This window comes from Gracilinanus agilis, chromosome 3 (genome assembly GCF_016433145.1).
Source record: "Gracilinanus agilis isolate LMUSP501 chromosome 3, AgileGrace, whole genome shotgun sequence".
In the NCBI taxonomy this organism is placed as follows: Eukaryota; Metazoa; Chordata; class Mammalia; order Didelphimorphia; family Didelphidae; genus Gracilinanus; species Gracilinanus agilis.
Window position 1 is genome coordinate 303688295 of NC_058132.1, and position 20680 is coordinate 303708974.

Sequence of the window (20680 nt, forward strand, 5' to 3'; positions counted from 1 at the left end):
TCCACTTTTCCTTTCTTGGTTTTCCTGACAATGAACTCTCCTGATTTTCTTATCTTTCTGGCAGTTCCTCCTCTGTCTAATTTGGAGAATATTCTTCCATTTCATGATTGCCAAACATAGATATCACCAAGAATTTCATCCTGTGTCATATTTGATTCTACCTCTAATTTACTTTACCCTTATCAACTTCTACAGTTTCAGTGATCATCTCTGTATATGACTCTTTTCATCTTAAATATGATATAAACACTTAGGCAGATATATTGCTAATCAGTTAGAAATTATAATTGAATCTTGATATTGAGGTTGATGTTGAAGAAATTTGATTTTGAATTTATTTTATAGAGATGTTTCATTATAGATGTTCTCTATAATGTAGAGAATTATAGAGAATGAGTATATATAGTTCTCTAGAAGGCCTTGTGAATACATATAATTAGGGAATGGAAAAAGTCAGTGAAGGAAATAGATAATTGGAGAGATAAAAAGTGATGAAAGAAAATATTTAACAAAATATAAGTTTTTAGCAATGTCAAATGCTACAGTGAAGTTAGGGAAGTTGAGTATTCCAAAAGTCAGTGGATATGGCAATATGAGCTATATTTGGGAAAGTTTCATCAGAGTATTTGAGTTTAGAGCTATTATTCCTTGTTAGTTCAATTTTTAGAATTTTCATATTTAGAATTATTTTGAAAAATTAGCTGTACATCCTATTTCTTCTCTTCCACTGGATATGTACAAACAGCTGATTCTGTCATAAGAATATAGTCATTCAAAACATTATTATATTAGTCCATCCAAACCATATTAAAGCCTGTGGGAGAAATATTTTCCAAGATTTCCGCGAAAATGTGTTAATAAAGAAAAATATTTTGGATGGGACAGTTTGGAAGAAACCATTTTCATTTTCATAATAGTTTAGAAGCAGAGAATAAGGACATTAACACCATGAAATTATTAGAGTCTTCAGAGAAATAACTAATCATAATCATGATGATCATGATAACTGCCACTCCTAAACATTTTTTTAGGTTTATGAAGCATTTTTGGTTACCAGAACAATTCAAAAAATAGGTCTTACATATATTCTCATTTTTATGTAAGGGGAAATTGAGGCCCAATGATTTTAAAGGTTATGTCCATGGTCATCTACATCTAATAAATGTAGGTTGCAGTATTAAAATAAAATCTCTTTCCAAACTTCAAGTCTCATATTTTTCCCCACAAATCTATTTTAACAATGGAGGACAAAGCACTAGATATTTAAAAAATGTACAACACAATATAATAAAGCACAGTATAAACAGTATTCTATTATGATTACTATTTATATCTTACTCCAATGAATGTCATTGAGATTCCAAAATTCCAATGTTCTTCCAAATTTTAAATGAAACAATAAGTTTAAACCCAGAAATAAAAAGGTAGTAATGTCTGTAACTTTAAGTGACAACAGAGAGTATTTGCTCCAACACATTTATTACATAAAAAAGGATACAGAGTCATTGGAGGTTATAAAAGAGTCATTCTATATAATAATGTTAGTAATAATCAGAGGTCAAAAAATGCAGATACTCTGATTGGATTTCTGGATTTCTGTAAAATGTTTTTCTTGTTTCCTATGTTTTGTAAACTTGCTCTCTTGTTTGAGGTCAGCAAATCATCCCAATGGTTAAAAAAATTGCGGGGGGTGAATGTATGACACTACTTGATTTAAAGAAAACATAGTCTAGATTTTTTAAAACAGTCTGGAAAAGGAAAGAAGGTGAAATTTCTACTAACTCTGTCCCCATATGAACACATGAGATTCCTACCCATGAACAAAATGTCAGAGAATCTGTGTGACTGTTGCAACATTAAGATGAATATCTAGAAGAAGTAATCCTGCCAGTCATAAAAAATGAAAAGTATGATCACATCAATTGTTTCTTTGTTTGAAATATTTTCTGATCCAGATTTACATTTTTGAAAATAACATCTACTATCAACCTGATGTAAAGAGTAGTTCATTGAGACTGACATCTTCTGGAAAAGAAGGAATTATTTTTAATGGAATTGCTGACTGGTTATATGAAGGTGAGTGGGGTGAATTTAGTTTTGAAAGAATGGAAATAGAATATTTTTATACAAAATCTGAAGGAGAAATTTATTCTTTCCAGAAAAATACTCAGTTTTTTCATTTCCTTTCAAATGAATATTTATGCTTTAATATCTTGTATATGCTCATATATCTTCTGTTGTAATTTGCATCTAATTATGTTTTGCCACTTTTTTGTTCAAGATAAACAGATTTTATTAGAGATAAGATTTAGCTAATAAAATTGATAGGTAGCCTTACAAATTATCAGAGTGGAAATTATATACTGATTTTTTTGACTGTCCTGGAGAGTAAATAAAAACAAACAAACATAAAATACTATGTAGTCAACTATAGTCAGACTTTATGAAAGCTTTTTTAATTTTAATCATGCCATCAGGAAAAATTTGTCATATTTATAAACTGATTATAATGGAAGAAAATATAATATACCTAATAAGTTATTTATGATAAAAATAAAATTATATTTAAATGTAATAATATTTAAATGACTTCTGTGACATAAGAAATCAAATTCTGATTGTTGATTAGATTCCTATTTCTGCTTAAACTTGTAAATAGGAATGTGGACATGTTCCATGACACAAAGCTTCAGTATATCTTCCTCCCTTCTGATTGTACATCATTATAAATCCTCACTTTGCAGATGGCCTTGGCAGCATATTTGAAGATTTTAAAACTTGCCAGATTATTCAGTTGCAATCTCTGAGACTAGGACTCACCTGTAGACATTGCGTCTTCATCTCCATCACCATGTTATGTACTATAGCTCTCTTTTTCATATCCTAAAGTCGTAGAATTTAAGCCAGATCCATAGGTATTATGTATTAAATGTATACAGAAGACAAACAAGAGTTATGTAAAGTTTATGGTTTAAAGTTCACTCAGCAGACACATAACAGAAGCTCAAGGCAGTTGAAGACTACAATAATATTTAAAATAACACATACCTTCATGGTGCTGTTTTTATTTCCTTATTTTTTCCATTTATAATAAAAATAATAGGATAAGACAAAATAGAAATGACTACATAAGAAATAAATAGATGATGTTCAAATAACAACTGGAATTACATGCACAAATTGAGCAGCTATATTTTGATCAGTACAGCATAACTTTCATATCATTGTTCAAAGCACACCTACCAGAAAATCGCCTTAAAACTATGCCTTCAGGTTCATAATTGTTGTCTTCAGTAGCCTCTTAGTTTTCCTTTGTAATATCTTCATACTATAATAATTTCAGTAGATTATGGTTAGGGAACATTATCTCTCTCCTGAATGAGTTTAGAAATTAGTGATATAATTTGTTAGCCAGCATAACATATAGATAATGGGACCCATTGCTTTCTCCTATTTGTGCTATGTAGCTCTCTGTTGGATGGTCATTGAATTCATTTGAAGGCAATAAAAACTCCATTTCAAAGTACAGGAAAAGAGAGAAGCTAAATTCCCCAGGATAATGAGACTATTGATTGCGGGATCACCCTCAGATTAGAATGTGACTGAGCAAGGGGAACAATCCTAGAATGCTATTTTAGGTTTAGAACATTATCAAATGAATGTGATTAAAGAAACATATTAGTCTTATTTGTTTTCAGCATCCTCTGATTCCCAATAATCTCACATTTCTCATTAGAACCCAATCTGTGGTGTCCCATATCTGTAACTGCCTTCTTCCAACACTACCATTTGCCCTTATTAAAACTTTTTGGTACTTATCAGAGATCCAGATCTTTGGCCTTTAACAATGTGTGTATAATTTTCCTATTTCTTATTTCCAAATGTTCTGTTGGCTTCCATATTTAGTACATTTATTACAATTCAAGTTCAGCTTGTCCATGAAATTTTGAAAGCAATAGATAACATGTGTAATTAATCTTTTATAGACTTAAATTTCAATTCTATAAATATCCTAAGAAATCAAACTCAACAAATAGTCTTCTATGTGATCCTAGAATAATTATTATGCAGATAAATATAGGTGGTGCTTCTTGTTTTTAAAGACTGATTCATTTTGGGGAATGTTGTACATGAGCATGACTTGGAAATATAAGCAGATTGGTTCTACTCATTCTTTAAAATATTAAATTTAATTTAAGCATTCTTTTAAAGAATATCTCACACGAAAAGAAACAAAAACAAATGAAACATAAAATTTTGATATAAGTCACTGAAGTTGGAAAGAAAAAATAAAACTTTTGAGATGAAAGAATGTTTTAACATAGTTCAAACTAAACCAATCTAATATGATTGCATATAAATTAGGATCATTAACATAGCAAATTAATTAAATCTGATATAGAAATTCAACATTTTTCCCTGAAAATAAAGTTTAAAGATATCAAGTTCATGGTTATTAGCTATTATTCAAAGCATTTTATCTATTAAAATATAATCATTTTGGATTATTTGAGTAAATAGAGGTATAGTTCTATTATAACCATATGTTCAACCTTCTTACCGACAAACTTTCCCAGATTCACTTAAAGATGTGGAACTCATTTTAAGTCCTTTGGACAGATAAATAAATCTTCAGAGTTTCTGTGTGTAAAAAGTGTTTACAATTTCATACCATCGGTAACTCTGTACTGTTTCATCAGGCAATACAAAAAGAGACAAAATTAACTCTAGAATATTGAATGCTAAGCTAACCCTTAAGACAATCCCCAAGTCAATATAAAACAATTTTTTCTTATTTTTTCTTGTTTTTGTAATTGTTTCTGCTATAAAATTATATATGTTGGCAACTCCATCTCCTCTTCAAAGAGACTTTCTAATTAGTATTGTAAAAGTCACAAAAATGAAATGGACACTGATAGTGGAGGCAAATTCACTTGTAAAATATAATTGCTTGTAAATATGAATTTAAAGCATATATTTTAATGAGTAAAAAAACAATAGCTATAATCAGTTGCTTTTATTCTTCCTTTTGTTTCAAATGATAATTACAACCTAAAGCTTTTAATTAATTGTTGTATGAGGACATATGTGTGTTTATTTTAAAAAATGATACTTTTCCCTCAATGGGTATTTTAAATTTTATTTCTACACTTAGTAAAGGATTTTAATTTTATTTTTGGCATATATATTGGGGAATGTTTCTTTTTGAAGGGTAGTGCTTCTTGGTTTATAGTTCTTACAAAATGCTTATTTTGAATTCCTTCAACATGGACTGTAGTATTATTTAACTTCATGTTAAGCACAAGTAGTTTATGAATACTTGTGGTACAGTTAGATTTAATCTCTGTTTTAATAGTCCATGCTTTCCTCTCTGACCTCTACATAAATTAAAGCATAAATCAGCATTTAAGTATATAGTACATTTAACAATTAGTTTTTCATATATAATATATACATACACATATAATATTTACATGTATATATAAATATATGTTGATGTAAATGTGTATATATTTTCAGTAAGTACATATTTTGTGTGTTTATGTATCTGTTTCCCACCAAGTGATTTATTAGCCCCTCAAATACATTTTAAGTTCTTATTTCTTTTGTTACTCTACCTTGTACAGTTTTAGGTATCAAGTTGTTTCTCAATATATATTAATTATATTCTAACCAAAGGAATTTTGAAATAAATTAAATATTGTTTCAAAGAATATAATTTGGAATGATAGCTTCCAACATTCCACCATCTCTGTTTGCCATTCCTAATCAGCAATACTTTTATCTCCCTAGTCATACTTCCAAATACACATGGAATTTTGACTACTTGCTCAATATGCTTGTCCATTTGTAGCCTTTTCCCCTTGAATTAAAAAAAAAACAATATGACAAAAATAAGTGGTTTTATATTTAATAGAAAAAAAGTCTAACAGTGCAAGGGGATAATAAATATATCATTCAGAATCCAAGAAGAGTTTATCTGTGGATTAGTGAACCCATGTTTGCAGAAGTGATATCAAAGAATATTATTTGTTCTAGAGGAACTTCTACATTCCCATATTGCTCATTGGTGGTCCCCAGATGGAGAAAGACTTGCATTCCTGATGATAAATGACTCTTTTGTGCCCAATATGGTTATTCCTCGCTTTACTGGAGGGCTATATCCGAAAGCAAAACAATATCCATATCCTAAGGTAAGTTGGGTGGGATTGGCTCATTAATTCTATCTTTTTAGATTAGTGAACTGAATGATAAATAGATGGTTGATACCTAGAGGAATTGTCTCTAAAGAGCAGCAAATGCTATAATTCTTTCTGTTATCACCTTGTAGGTGGATAGCTTACACTGTTTTCTAGAATAGATGGAGGGCGAGGTGGAAAATCAACATGGCACATGTTTAGAAGGACAAAATTAATTCTGACAATTTTAGCAATTTTCTGGTCTAATTTTTCTTGTGTTAGCTTTCTTAATTTCCCTTCTCTTAGAGATCTTTTCCACTCTTCATTTTTCCACTCTCTCTCTCTTTATTTTTTCTCTAGCAGCCACTGACTTTCAACTAATGTTACCCCATAGATAACAGAGATACCACATCAGTTTTTCCCTTGAAACTCTGGGTAAATCTGAGCACTGGGTGTCTTGGGTCTTGGTATCAGATTTCACAGGTCATTCAATATGTGATATACTAGCTTGCCTATTGACCTAGAGAGAGTATGGGGCAAGATATTCTGATGCATTTTTCTCCATAAGTATTTTTTCTATTCTCATGACTGCCATTCCTATGTGACAGTACTACTATTCAGAAGTATTTCATTTCTTTTCAGTCTTGTGAGGTTTTTTCTTTTTTATATATCATTTCTAAGACTATTCCATTCTTCTCTAGTGTCCTGGTTTACAATATTAGAAGTTGAATATAAGACTTAAAATAAGACTTTTATAGTATAAAGAACTTCACAAATCTCCCATTCAAATAAAATATCCCATGATCACCACCACCGCCGCCACCTAGGAGAGAAAAAAAAAACATCACAGAATTTACTAAGTGAACTTGACACACATGCTCTTTCAATAATGACTCCTACTTATCCACAAAGAGATGGAATGATACTAAAGGAACTCCAAGATACTTTTCAGCTCTAACTATATTATATACTGATCCCACCTACCCCTTACCAAAAAGAGAACAAAATAAAAGTAGAGATTATGTTCAGCGAGAAAGAAAACTTCCAATGTCAGATGTGAATTCTTTTTATTTAGGTTTCCAAACTTTCCCCGAACTTTGTTATTTCTCCATATGTCCGTGAACATTATCCTCCTTGGTCATGTTCTGAGGAAAGGTAAAGTCATAATAGCTACTCATAAAGCATCATAAAACCAAAAAGGGGGCAGCTGGGTAGCTCAGTGGAGTGAGAGTCAGGCCTAGAGACAGGAGGTCCTAGGTTCAAACCTGGCCTCAGCCACTTCCCAGCTGTGTGACCCTGGGCAAGTCACTTGACCCCCATTGTCCACCCTTACCAATCTTCCACCTATGAAACAATTCACCAAAGTACAAGGGTTTAAAAAAAAAACAAAAAGGTATTCCATTAGGTAAAAACTGTAACAAAATTAGTTCAAAATTATTAATCTTATTTTATAGAGGAACCCATTTTTTAAAGAGATAAGTGACTTCTTGACCCCCATTGCATAGCCCTTACAACTTTTCTGCCTTGGAGCCAATATACAGTATTGACTCCAAGACAGAAGGTAAGGATTTAAAAAAAAAAGATAAAAAAAAGAGAGATAAGTGACTTGACCATGGTTACAAACATAAGAAGGTTTTTGAACCAGGATTCATACCCAAGTCACTTGCTGCCAATTCAGTAGTTAGTCCACAAGACCACATTTCCTTTCAAAATCAAAGATTATAGCCATATATTTTCAGGACTGCCTTCCTGATTCCCATCTTTTATCTTCAAGTTTATTGGAAGCCTGAATCCATATTATGACATGTTGTCCTTAAATTTTAAAACAATCCATATACTTCTTAATAGCTTCATCTACTAAACTTCGACAATTAATGTTATTTTGTGGAGAAACAATGTCTCCTTCGAGGTTAAATACATTAACAAAAGGTATCCAAGGAGAGAGCGAAAAAAGAAGAGAGAAGGGGCAAGAATGAAATCTATGAATCTTCTCTACTCTTTGATGAACATTATCTTAAAATTTAGAAAATATTTGGAGTTAGAAATGATAAAAAAGGAGGTTCAAATTAGACAAAGGCTAAAATGATCATATTTTTCATGAAGGGAAAATTTTGATCATTTAGTTATGAAGAAAGTTAATTTGAACCATCATTGATCTATAGTAATGGCTTTTATAAACCGTCTGTGGAACGAAATAGAAAACTTTAGTGAGACTTTGTTAAATTTGCATAGCAATTTTCAATATTAATATTAAAATTCAGAGGTAGATATAATTTATAGCAACAAATGTAATCTTAAAAAGGATTAAAAATAAGATATTTATATTATGTTAAATGGATGAAATATTCATAAAATAGAATGGATTTTCCATGCAAAATTTCCACCTCAAGGGCTGAATATAATTAATTATTTCTTTAGACACAGACAAGGAACTGAAGTCTTCCTATAAAGGACAGATATTTCTTTTTTTAAACCTTTACCTTCCATCTTGTAGTCAATACTGTGCATTGGCTCCAAGACAGAAGAGTGCTAAGGGTAGGCAATGGGTGTCAAGTGACTTGCCCAGAGTCACACAGCTGGGAAGTGTCTGAGGCTAGATTTGAACATAGAACCTCCCGTCTCTAGGCCTTGTTCTCAATCCACTGAGCTTACTCAACTGCCCCCAGGACAGGTATTTCTTATGAGGTATTTAAACATATTTATAGGTTGTCTTGTAGCAATAAATTGTCCGATCATCATTGAAATCTATAAAGTATCATGACCAAAATTTTCTGTACTAAAACAAAACAAAATGCAATTTTCAAATGATTTTTTTTTCAAAATTTAACCTTCCAAGTTAGAACTGATATTTGTATCAGTTCCAAGGCAGAAGAGCAATAGGGCTAGGTAAGCGGGGTTGAATGATTTGCCCAGGATCACACAACTAAGAATTTTCTGGAGCCAATTCGAACCAAGGTCCTCCTAACTTCAGACCTGATAATCTATCCACTGAGCTACCTAGATTCCCCTCTAATCTAATTAAACCTCAGATGAACTCTGAGATTCCTTTAGTCTTTGTCTACACCTATAGCTGTGGCTAGAAAATTTACCTTTGTAGGCAAACTCTAGTGAATACCTGGGTACTGTGGCAGGATATCATTGTGTTTCCATTGACCCACCTTGATCTCTGATATAAAGAGTTAATTTGTATTTATTATTAGTACACAATAAAGACATATCTCACTCAGTCTGCTAGGTAGACTTCATATGGAGGATTTATAGGAAGATATACCCATGAATTGATCAAATTGAGGGAGCACAGATGAGTTGCAATTTGCATGACTGCTGGGAGTATCCACATTAATCAAATCAGGCTTCAGAATAAGTTTGTACCACTGGAAATAATAGCTTTATATCGAGCACATCATACTTTTCTTCCAAAAAGTAATCAACATGTTTTCTTTTATATTACAAATACTTTAAGATTATCTACACTTCAAGAGGTGTCTCTTGTAATAAAGCAAAACAGTCAAGACTAAGAATATAGTGACTTCATTTGAAAGTACATACAACATTCACCATTTGTCACACTTGCCCATCTTTCAACTTTTACTTTTTAATAATAAACAAAAATCTATTTTCTCTCCCCATCACCTCCATCCTAATGTAAAAAAATAAACTTAAATAAAACAAATATATATAGAGTCAAAAATAATTTCCCCATTGGCTATAACATATATGGTTATGCATGCATATCTACATATACATGAAATGTGTGTATCTGCATGTATATATGTGTTTATGTAAGTTTAACTCCATGTTGGTGAAGCTATTACACATGTGCCAGAGCAGGCCTGAGGGGACCTTCTCCCTTCTCCCCTCTCCACACACGCCTGAGGTGTAAGGATGTATTTTTTTGTTTATTTTTTATTCTTGCAGAAGACATTTTCCATATGACCCACCCCTCTGCCCAGCAGCCCAATAGAAGCACTTACTACCTCCCCTGTCTGGGGTAAGATGGGAAGCTCACATGTGGCATGAGGTTGTAGTTTGGGCACTAGGTCTCTAAAAGATTCTCCATCATGCCCTGAGTCAATTGCCTGTGATGGGGTGGATAACATAATTTAAGATGCTGCATCTAGAATACTGGATGGTCATTGTTTTAATCACATATCTTAGAGAGTTCAGAGTTATATGAAATTACAATATTGTTATTGCATACATTATTCTTTCTATGTTCACTTAATTCATCAGTTTATAAAAAGCTTTAAAATTATTTATGTTAATATAAATGTTCTGGAATAGTTTTTTTTAGTTCTGCTTATTTCTAATAATTATATGAGCCTTTCTTTGTCTTTAGGAAATCATCTGCTTTCTCATTTAATACAGCAGCATAATATTCTGTCACATTCACAAACCACAGGATTTTCAGCCATTTCTCTATTGATGGGTACCTTTTTAGTTTCCAGCTTATTTTCACTACAAATCAAACTGAAAAAAGTACTTTTTTACATATATTATCTATTTTCATCCTCATAACTCCTTTTTTATATAGGAAAAGTCTATTCTTATCCCCATTTTACAGTTAAGGAAACAGAATCCCAGAGAAGTAATATGAATTATCCACATTCATATAGTTAGTGAGTAGTTGAATCAGGATTTAAACCCAGATATTCCACCTCTATATCTAGTTTTATTTGAATCATACCATGAGGTCCTAAGCATCTGTGCCTATAGTTAGATCCTTGGAAGTAGGAATACCAAAGACAAGGATATATAAATTTTGAAATCTATTAATACAAGAAAGAAGACCAAAGGTTCAGGCTTTGGCTACAAAGAGACAGACAGGGCATTTTGTTTCTATTGTTCATTCTTCAAATCTTTTCTAAGCCTAAGAAGCAAAAACAATTTTCTGTAATTGTAGGTGAAAATGCTTTGCAAAATAAATTTATTCAGATGAAAAAGTTTATGAAATTGGAATTTTGGAAAAAAGGAAATCAATTAATTCACACTATTATACACCATAGTAAATTAGCAGATTAGAGTAAGATGAGAGTTAACCTATTTATGATGTGGTCAAATCGACTGATGAAACAGTTACACAAACAAACATAATGAAATTTTACCTAATTTTGCAACATTCAAACCCCATACAATAAAGCACAAGCCATTCACAAAAGTTTTGGGTTTTTTTTTCTATTTCATTAACCTCAGGCTAACCTTCTTAAATGAAATGGTCTCCCTTAATTTAAATTAAATTGCCATGAAAATCACGACTATTTATTATCAAATTTTGTGTTTCAGCATCACAGAAGGCAAAAAAAATCTGTTCATTTGAAAACTTTATGGGAAATTTTTTTGAGGTTGAAATGGCTGAAAACTCCTTAGTTTCAAAAGTATTAAAAAATAAAACAAACAGGTAAACCTCATTTGTGCACCTATTGGCCAAAAGTGCCTAAGTAAGAGGAAGGAACAAATTGCCTGTTCAATGACTGGGTGGAATAACAAAAACACCTGCACTTTTGAAGGCATGAGATCAGCCAGTCAGGCACCAAGTAGTTATTAGTTTTTGCCATGTGCCATGCACTGTGCTAAGCAGTGGGCATACTCAATAAGGTAAAAGACAGTTCTTGCTCAGGGTAATGGAAGAAACTGCTTGCAAACAGACACATACAAAGGAGATAACCTGAAGATAAGCAACATAGGGAACATGTTAACATTAAGGGAGATCTGGAAAGTGTTCTTGTGGAAGGTAAGATTTTACATGAGACTTGAAGAAAGTCAGGCAATTCATTAGGTGAGGATGAATAGAAAATGATGAAAGGAACTCTATTTCCAGTCTGATCATAATCTTGTGTGATTCTATGTCTGTGTGTAAGTAGATTATGTTATGTGTCTTATACAAGTGTTATCTTCCCAGATAACAAGTATGTTAATATTAATATTGCAGCAGGGCTTATTTAAAAAAACAACAACAAAGTGCCCTAGAAAATATTTAACCACTTAATGTCCCCTGGAATTTCTAATAAAATGAACTAAAATTTAGAGAAATTTCTTTAAAAATCATTGATTTTGATAGCAGAGAAACTGTCCACAAGGTCACCTTATATCAATTCTTCAGTAGTATCTAATGGATTTTATTTGTTTTTTATTGAAATTATTTTTTATTTTGAATATTTTCTCCTAGTTACATATGTCATGTTCTTTCCCTCTCCCCCAACCCCCTCATACACTTAGCCTTAGCCTATGCACAATTCCACTGGGTTTTCCATGTATCATTCATTGATCAAGACCTAATTCCATATTATTAATAGTTGGACTGGAGTTAGCATTTAGTGTCTACATCTCCAATAATATCCCCAACAGCCCATGTGTTCAAGCAGTTGTTTTCCTTCTGTGTTTCTCCTCCCATAGTTCTTCCTCTGAATGTGGCTAGTTTTCTTTCTTATAAGTCCCTCAGCCTTGCTCTGAATCTTTGAAATGCTGCTAGTATAAAAGTCCTTTATGTTTGACTGTACCACAGTGTATCAGTCTCCATGTACTATGTTCTCCTGGATCTACTCATTTCACTCTGCATCAATTCCTGGAGGTTATTCCAGTTCACATGGAATTCCTCCAGTTCTTTATTCCTTTGAGCACAATAATATTCCATCACCAACGGATACCACAATTTCTTCAGCCACTCCCCAATTGAAGGACATTCTCTTATTTTCTAATTTTGCAACCATAAAGAGTGTGGCTATAAATATGTTTGTACAAGTCTTTTTCCTTATTATCTCTTTGGGATATAATCCAAGCAGTGCTATGGCTGGATCAAAAGGCAGATAGTCTTTTAAAGCTAATGGATATTTTTAAAAAAGCAAACAGAATTCTAACTTACCAAATCAGGTGAAAGAAGCAGAATTTGAAGAAGTATTGGTTAGTGACTATAACATACTCATTTACTAGAAAGATATTCAGAATTTTTTGAAAAATTCATCAACATATGAATATCTCTCAAAATTACCAAAATATTCTCCAGATCATTTGAGGAAAATCTTTCTTTGGTAGAGTTGTGAGGAAACAACAATTTATTATAACCATCGGACAAATTGGTCTCACATTTCTCCCATGAACCATTTTCCTTTGTCCTGTAAAGCTCTCTAGAAACTTTATGGACAAATTCTTGCTCACCTTTTTTTTTTGACTGATTATAGAATCAATCCCAAAGATGCCATTCTTGGGAAGAGAAAAACAATGGCATTATATACTGAATAGCTCAAGATAATTTAATTTCAACATTTTCACTGACTAAACTAAATAATGAGTAACAACAAGCAAAAGTAGTGAAATTGATAAATCCAGCCTGAATTTTGCATTTTCCAAGAGAGAATAATCATGCATTTTTATTACGGGGAAAGAGTGTTGAAATTGAAGAAATAAGATTTTTGAATATCTGCATAGCATAATGAAATTTACACTAGTCTTAGGGTCGAGAAGCCCTAGGTTTGAACTGTAGCTTGACTGGTTGGTTACTAGTTGTGTGGCATCAAATATGTTTCTTAAATCCTCTGAACTTCAGTTTATCCACAAAATGGGCATAAGTCTATGCTCACTGCCAAATTCAAAGGATTATGAAGTTCAAATGAGATGTTGCAAGGTTGCTTATAATGGTGAAGAAATATACAATAAGATATTTTACTATAGTTCCAATTATTTCTCATCATTTTCTAATGCTTTAAATTCGTTACTACTTTTATTTCCTCAAAGGCTGGTCAAGTGAACCCAACAGTTAAATTATATGTTGTGAACCTATACGGACCCACTCATACTTTGGAGCTTATGCCACCTGACAGTTTTAAATCAAGGTATGCCATTTCAATTTCACTTTAATATTTCTTTGCAACTTGGAAAGCAATGTGAATAATTATATTAATATAATAAAAATATGCTGTTTCCTTCATTAATTCTCAAAGTAATTTTAGGAATAATAGTAATCTAGGTAAATTTTAATTTTCAATGAGGTTAGCAATCATTCAAAATGAAGAGTGCTAATGGACACAGGAAACTAAGCCTGTTAACAAAAGAACTGATGGATTGGAATAATTGTGATGGAAGGTAATTTTCAATTGACATTTATTCCTGAAAACAGTATTGTGCTTCTTAAAAATAATGGCTTTTAAAAAGTAGTATTCCTTTAGAAAAAAAACATGGTCTTCAAATATAAGTATTTACACAGAAGTTTGGCTACAACTTTTTATTTTCAACCTTGCCATCCTTATCTGTCTAGGACAGTGATAGGCAAACTACGGCCTGTGGGCCAGATGCGGGCCCCTAAAATGTTCTATCCAGCTGGGTGACTATTCCTAACCTGAAGAATACAATGAGTAGGATACAATACAATGAAACTTTGAAAGAGTTGTCTTAGAAACAGACTGACAGATGAGCATTTCCTTTTCGTTGGCCCCCTCTTTGAAAAGTTTGCCCATCACTGATCTAGGATAATTAAGGGAACTTTATTGAGAATTTACACACACACTGTTTGCAGTGAGTATAAACAATCTAGGAACAGAATGTCATTAAACATTTTAGGTTTAATTACAAAAGCTTGTTTAAAATATGTGAGTGAAATCTACAGAAAAGAAAAAATTATTTAAGAATCCTGTCATCATATTTTTCACATATCCCAGATTATAGAAAATGGACTGGATAACCACAAATGTAGGATAATTTTCATCAACTATATTCTAACTCTACAAATTGGTCTAGTAAAAGTAGAGATGTTCTGTATAAATTCTTCTTTGATAGCTCACTGTAATGACCCTGACTTCTTGAAATATAAATTACCCATCTAGTTGGAAACAAGTTGAGTCCAATCCCAGAGTGATGGAGTATACGTTTGCCTTCTGAGGAATTGCTTAGCCAGATTTAAGAGCCTTATAACTAGGTTGCCTATTTTTCAGGTCATAAAAACCCTCAATAAGATTCTACTATGATAAGGAAAAGCTTATATCTACATCAGTAAACAGAGTACTCAAATCATTAAAACTATAGACTTTTAAAGCATTGAAGAAATAAGAATAAGAGCTCTACATATAACTGGGGGGGAAATGAGTAACTCATTGGACTGGATTATATACGGATACTATTTGTAATGTCAGGTAACTTAGAAATTGTCAATATATTTTCATTTCAACATGTGTAACAAAATTTGACAGGAAGATCAACTTGGTGATAGTAATTTGAAGAAATCGAATAATAATTGAATTTCAAAGGATTATTAGGAAACTTAATAACATGAATCTATGCATATACTTTTAAAAATACATAATAATTTAAAATATAAAATTATTCTTAGATGTAGGATTTCTAATTGTTACTCTCAAAATTAAAATGTTTTCATCTGGGAACACTTAAGGAAAAGGCATTTGTGATGAAAGGAGCCTAAGAGGTAGGGAAGACATTGAAAAATATATTTACTTTATTTTAAATCATCTATTCAGAAAACCAATATCACATTTATTTTTTCTCAATATAAAAATCATCATCATCCCCAAAACACACGTATATAAGGAATTGGAAGAACATATGGATCTAGGGGATATTAAGTGGTTCAATGGGTAGAATGGTAGATCTGGTGTCAGGAAGAACTGGGTTCAAATCTGACCTTGTATACTTCCTAAGTATGTGACCCTGGATAAGTCACTTAAGCTCAATTTGCCAAGTCTTTACCATTTCTGCCTTGAAACCAATACAAAGAATGGATCTAAGACAGAAGGTAAGGGTTTAAAAAGGAATGTCTTGTCTGTTAGGTTGAGCTTGCTTCTCTTTTTAAATAAAATTTTAAAAGATAAATATGCTATTTTGAAACACCTAAGAAGTCTAGTCATTGCAATCAACCACTACTATTTCAGAGACCAGATAAAGCATGCTACTGATAGGAATTCACTCAAGATGGAGAATCAGAATACATTCGAGATATGACCAATGTGTGGATTTATTTTGGTTGACTATACATATTTGCTACAAATAGCCCCACCCCCATTTTTCTTCCAGACTGATGGAATTTGGAAGAGAAAGAATGAAAGACATTTTTGAGCAAGAAAAAAGAGAAAGGAAAAAAATCTTTAGAACATCTTTTTAAAATATGAAAAAATAGAAGGGAGGTCAGAAAGAATCTAGGACAGTTTTGAAAGTTATATGTTTAATTTGTTATAAACTTAAAATAAAAATTTTTGTATGTAAATGAGATTTGTGGTTTTATATACAAACTTCTTTTGCTCTTCTATGTCAGCATGCTCATTTTATTTTTTGTTTGTTAAGATCAGAATTTTAAAGAAAGAAATAGCTGGGCATGAAGGCATCCCTTTTGGCTTAGTTTTGGGTTTCTAGGGCATGACAAATATGTATTGTAGAATGTAATCCAAACTTACCAGGAGAGGGGAAATCAATCATCTTTGCTGTTAAGCCCTTACCTCCCAATTTTGGGTTTGTAATTTGCATCGATAAACCATTATTTCTCATATTATGTTGTGACTACTATATATCTTAGCTACACATAACTTCATGGGACAGAAATGGCAGCAAGATTTTTTTCCTAACAATTCTCTGAACTGGGTATCTTTTGATGCTATTCCCAAATCCTTGGATGGTGAAAGAATTATACAAAGATTTTTATGCCTGAAGTCCCTTTTCACAGATCAGGATTCTAAATTAAAAGGCAACAAGGAAATATAAGGAGAATAGGTATCCTTACTCTTTCTAACTAAATGAAATATATTTTTAAAAACTGCTAGTTCTACTACCTAAAACATCTCCTCTGTACCTGATGTCCTGAAATTGTTAAATCTTTCAGTCATATAAGGTTGCTTGTGTTTCTACATGGAATTTGGAAAAAGTAAAAATATTAGATGTATTGATGTAAAATAATCTGTACAACTTTTTATATATAAATAACTTGAATATTGTCCTGTTTTTTATTGTAATCCATTGACTCTGAAGGATTTAACAGTGTGTTCATAAGATTTTTACACATATTCTCTTTAATTTTGATGTTGAGACAAGATTTATTCTAATCCCTATTGATTGATTGTACCTGTGAGGAACAGTGCATTTTTACAAGTTTAATTTTCTTTATTGTCCATAAATTTTTAACACATTTTAAATCAGAGGAGTTCCTATATAAGCTCTGAAGTTTATTTGTTTTCTGATTTTTGCATAAATTGTAGACATTCATTATATGCAATATGTGGTAAAGATGCATTATAATATTATTTTTATATATCAGTCTATTTGGGTTCATTATTTTTACAATTGGGGAAACTTCCAGAACCAATGGAATAGTTTTAAATCACCCAAATATTTGGGGGGAAGTTTTTAATGTCTGATGAAGACAACAAGTTCCCTTGAATTCAAACAATACTATTAGCAAAGGACAGAATGTATGTGTGTGTGTGTGTGTGTGTTGGGGGGGGATTGCACTACAGGGACAGCTAGGTGACTTAGTGAATAGAGAGCATGGCCTGGAGACAGGAAATTCTGGGTTCAAATTTGACCTCAGTCATTTCCTAGATGTGTGACACTGAGCAAGTCATTTACCCCTCAATTGCCTAACTTCTTATTGGTTGTCTGTTTTGGAACCAATACTTAGAATAATTTTTCAAGAGAGAAGGAAAGGGTATTTAAAAAAAGAAAAAACAACAGTCGATAGTCTAACCATGCCTTTCCCCACAATCTTTAGAACTTTAGTTTTTATATTGGCTTGACATGAAAAGCATTATTTCTCTGCCTCAATAGGTAGAAGTTGCTTTGTTTTGGGTTTTACTGGTCTTCATTTTTGCTCTTCTATTTTCAAGAAGCAATGTTGAGGAATAAATTAACCACCATTTAAAATGCCATGGCATTGCTTATATTCTAAGCATTGACTAGGCTCTTTTGCCATGTGTTTCTAAGTTCCTAGTGTTATTGTGCTTTGTTTTTAATTACAGTTTTTGTTAAACTTCAGCAAAGCTTACACTATTTCACTGTGTCTGAATATTCTTTGAAGTATTTGACTTTCCCCATGAAGATAGCCAGTATAACATATCTAAGAGTTACTAAAATGTAGTCTTAAGGAGTTATAGCCAATCTAGCCTTTCTTGGAGACTGTTCTCAACGTATGCTGCCCCTATTTAGCATATGAAAAGTTATAAATTGTTACTCTAGTGATAGTATCAAAAATATTATCCTCGGGGGCAGCTGGGTAGCTCAGTGGAGTGAGAGTCAGGCCTAGAGACAGGAGGTCCTAGGTTCAAACCCAGCCTCAGCCACTTCCCAGTTGTGTGACCCTGGGCAAGTCACTTGACCCCCATTGCCCACCCTTGCCACTCTTCCACCTATGAGACAATGCACCGAAGTACAAGGGTTTAAAAAAAATAGAAAAAAAAATATTATCCTCAGGGCAATATCCACTAACTCTAACATGATTAACTGGCAAATGACTCAAAGACTACCCTTTCTCTTTTTAATTCTGCACCGCAATTTCCTGGTTAGAAATCATTTCAAAATAAAATAATTTATTTCTCTCTATCTCTTTCTTCGTATATAAAATTTTAAGTTGGAATTTGAAGGCCATAAAGTACCCCTTCCCTTTCTGTATTACCCAATGATTCTGTGCCAAGGAACTCAGGAATTTTGGGAAGTGTACATGTACCTATTTTTCATACATTCTACATTTCTTTGATTGATCAATTTCTTTCTCAGGAGTTCTGAGATTGGGTATAACTGTCAACAATATTTGATTTATTTATATCTCCATTTTACAAATGAAAAAATGATATTACATTACAGAGGTTGTAACTCACCCAACTAATATCACATTGCTAATTACTGTAAGAACCAATGCATGCTCTCTTTCCTCAAGACCTTGTTATTTTACATACAAGGAAATATAATATAAATGCTATTATTGCTACTTAATACTTGTTCTTGTACTATACCTAATCTTGGAGTATCCACTTAATAGCTCTGGCCCCAGTTTCCCCTTCTATTTCATCCCAAAGGTTTATTTAAGTTCTAAATATTATTTTCATGTAATCTATCAAGACTAGAGGTATCTCCAAATTAAGTAGATATTATCTTTATATTCATATAATTAGCTAAGTTGTATTTAAATTTAAAATCAAATTATATTTTTAACAATATGGTCATTTCTTCATAATATCTTTAAAGAAATTGGAGACCATAATAAAAGATTCTTCCAGACAGCTCATTTAGGTTTTCCTGAATCATACTTAAAAAAAATTATTATCACTTATATTGAAATGACTATTCTTCTAAGCTCCTTGTCATTGTTCAACTCACTCTTTCTGTTGATTTTATTAAGATTTTAGCATAATAGTAAAGTTAGAGAAATGCTTGCCCATACTCCTTTAGGAATATTCCCAGATTTAGAAGAACTCTCTTTTAACTTGAATAAGAGTTTCATATTGGTGCCAGGTATATGCACAACCATAAGTAATATTAATTTATAATTAGACTGCTTACGTTTTTTGAAATGCTTTTATATCTAAGAGGAAAGATTTAAAACCATTATTGTCCCCATTTTAGTAAGGAGAAAATAGCAATCTGCATATTGTCAAACAGCTAGCAAGCACCACAGCTGGTAACTAAAACTATTTGCTGATTCTAAATTCAAAGATAAATGCATAAATGCATACATACATAATATACTGTCTCTCATTTTGGTCTTCCCTGTTGCTGGAATAGTTTCCCAGGGTCAGGTTTTTCTTTATCTTTTCCCCATTTTGGTATTTGTTTGTTAGGTTTTGCTTTTTTTTTTCATAACTTTCCCTATATATTGAAGCTCATATTTACTTTTGGGCTGGAGGAAATCCTGTCACTGAGTTCCCCTATGTACCATGTGCACTGGATTGAGCTGCATTTCAATGCTCAGCTGCCAATTCCCTGAGATTATTTCCACTATGCCACTTCTGATGATTCTCAGTGTGTACAGAGTTGCTCCTCTGCACATGCTTGGTTGTTACTCATGCTGCCAGTTATACTCTTCTCCCCTCTTCCCCCAGTGAGATAAGTCCTTCCTCCTGTCCCTCTACATTTTCTTTGAGAAAACAGTGCTTCACTCTGTCTTTTGTTAGTTATGATGAATCCAAAATGTGTTTTGAAGTTTGTTTATATGTGTATCTGTATGATTGTTTGGAGGTAGATTTAGGAGCGCTCAGAGCATTCCTTTACTCTTAATCCTTGCTCTGCCATCTTGGCTGCATGAAATGAAAATGTCTACCATCATTAAAAGATATATAAAGAACAGCAAAGCATTTTGGGGAAAGTATAATGCCAAGTAAATACACAATGTTCCTAGATGTGGAAGACCCTTAATCTTCTATTCTCCTTTGGTCTAAAATAATACTAAGAGGTGAATTGCCATTCTGCTGCCTTCTGAGGGAAGTCTTAGCCTACTAGGCAAACTTATAAAATTGATTTTGGATGCCCCACTCTTTTTTAGTTCACTTTCTTTTCTGGGAGTTCATCTTTAGAAGCCCCTT

The 20680-nt window shown here is 32.3% G+C and overlaps 1 protein-coding gene across 1 annotated transcript in view; it reads left to right on the forward strand.

Annotated features, from left to right (window-relative positions):
- DPP10 (dipeptidyl peptidase like 10) overlaps positions 1–20680 on the forward strand; it is a 963744-nt gene that overhangs the window by 854332 nt on the left and 88732 nt on the right. The window contains exons 8-10 of the mRNA XM_044669137.1: positions 1956–2076; positions 6040–6194; positions 13908–14005. Coding sequence (XP_044525072.1) covers positions 1956–2076; positions 6040–6194; positions 13908–14005 — 374 coding nt within the window. The remainder of the gene's footprint in view (positions 1–1955; positions 2077–6039; positions 6195–13907; positions 14006–20680) is intronic.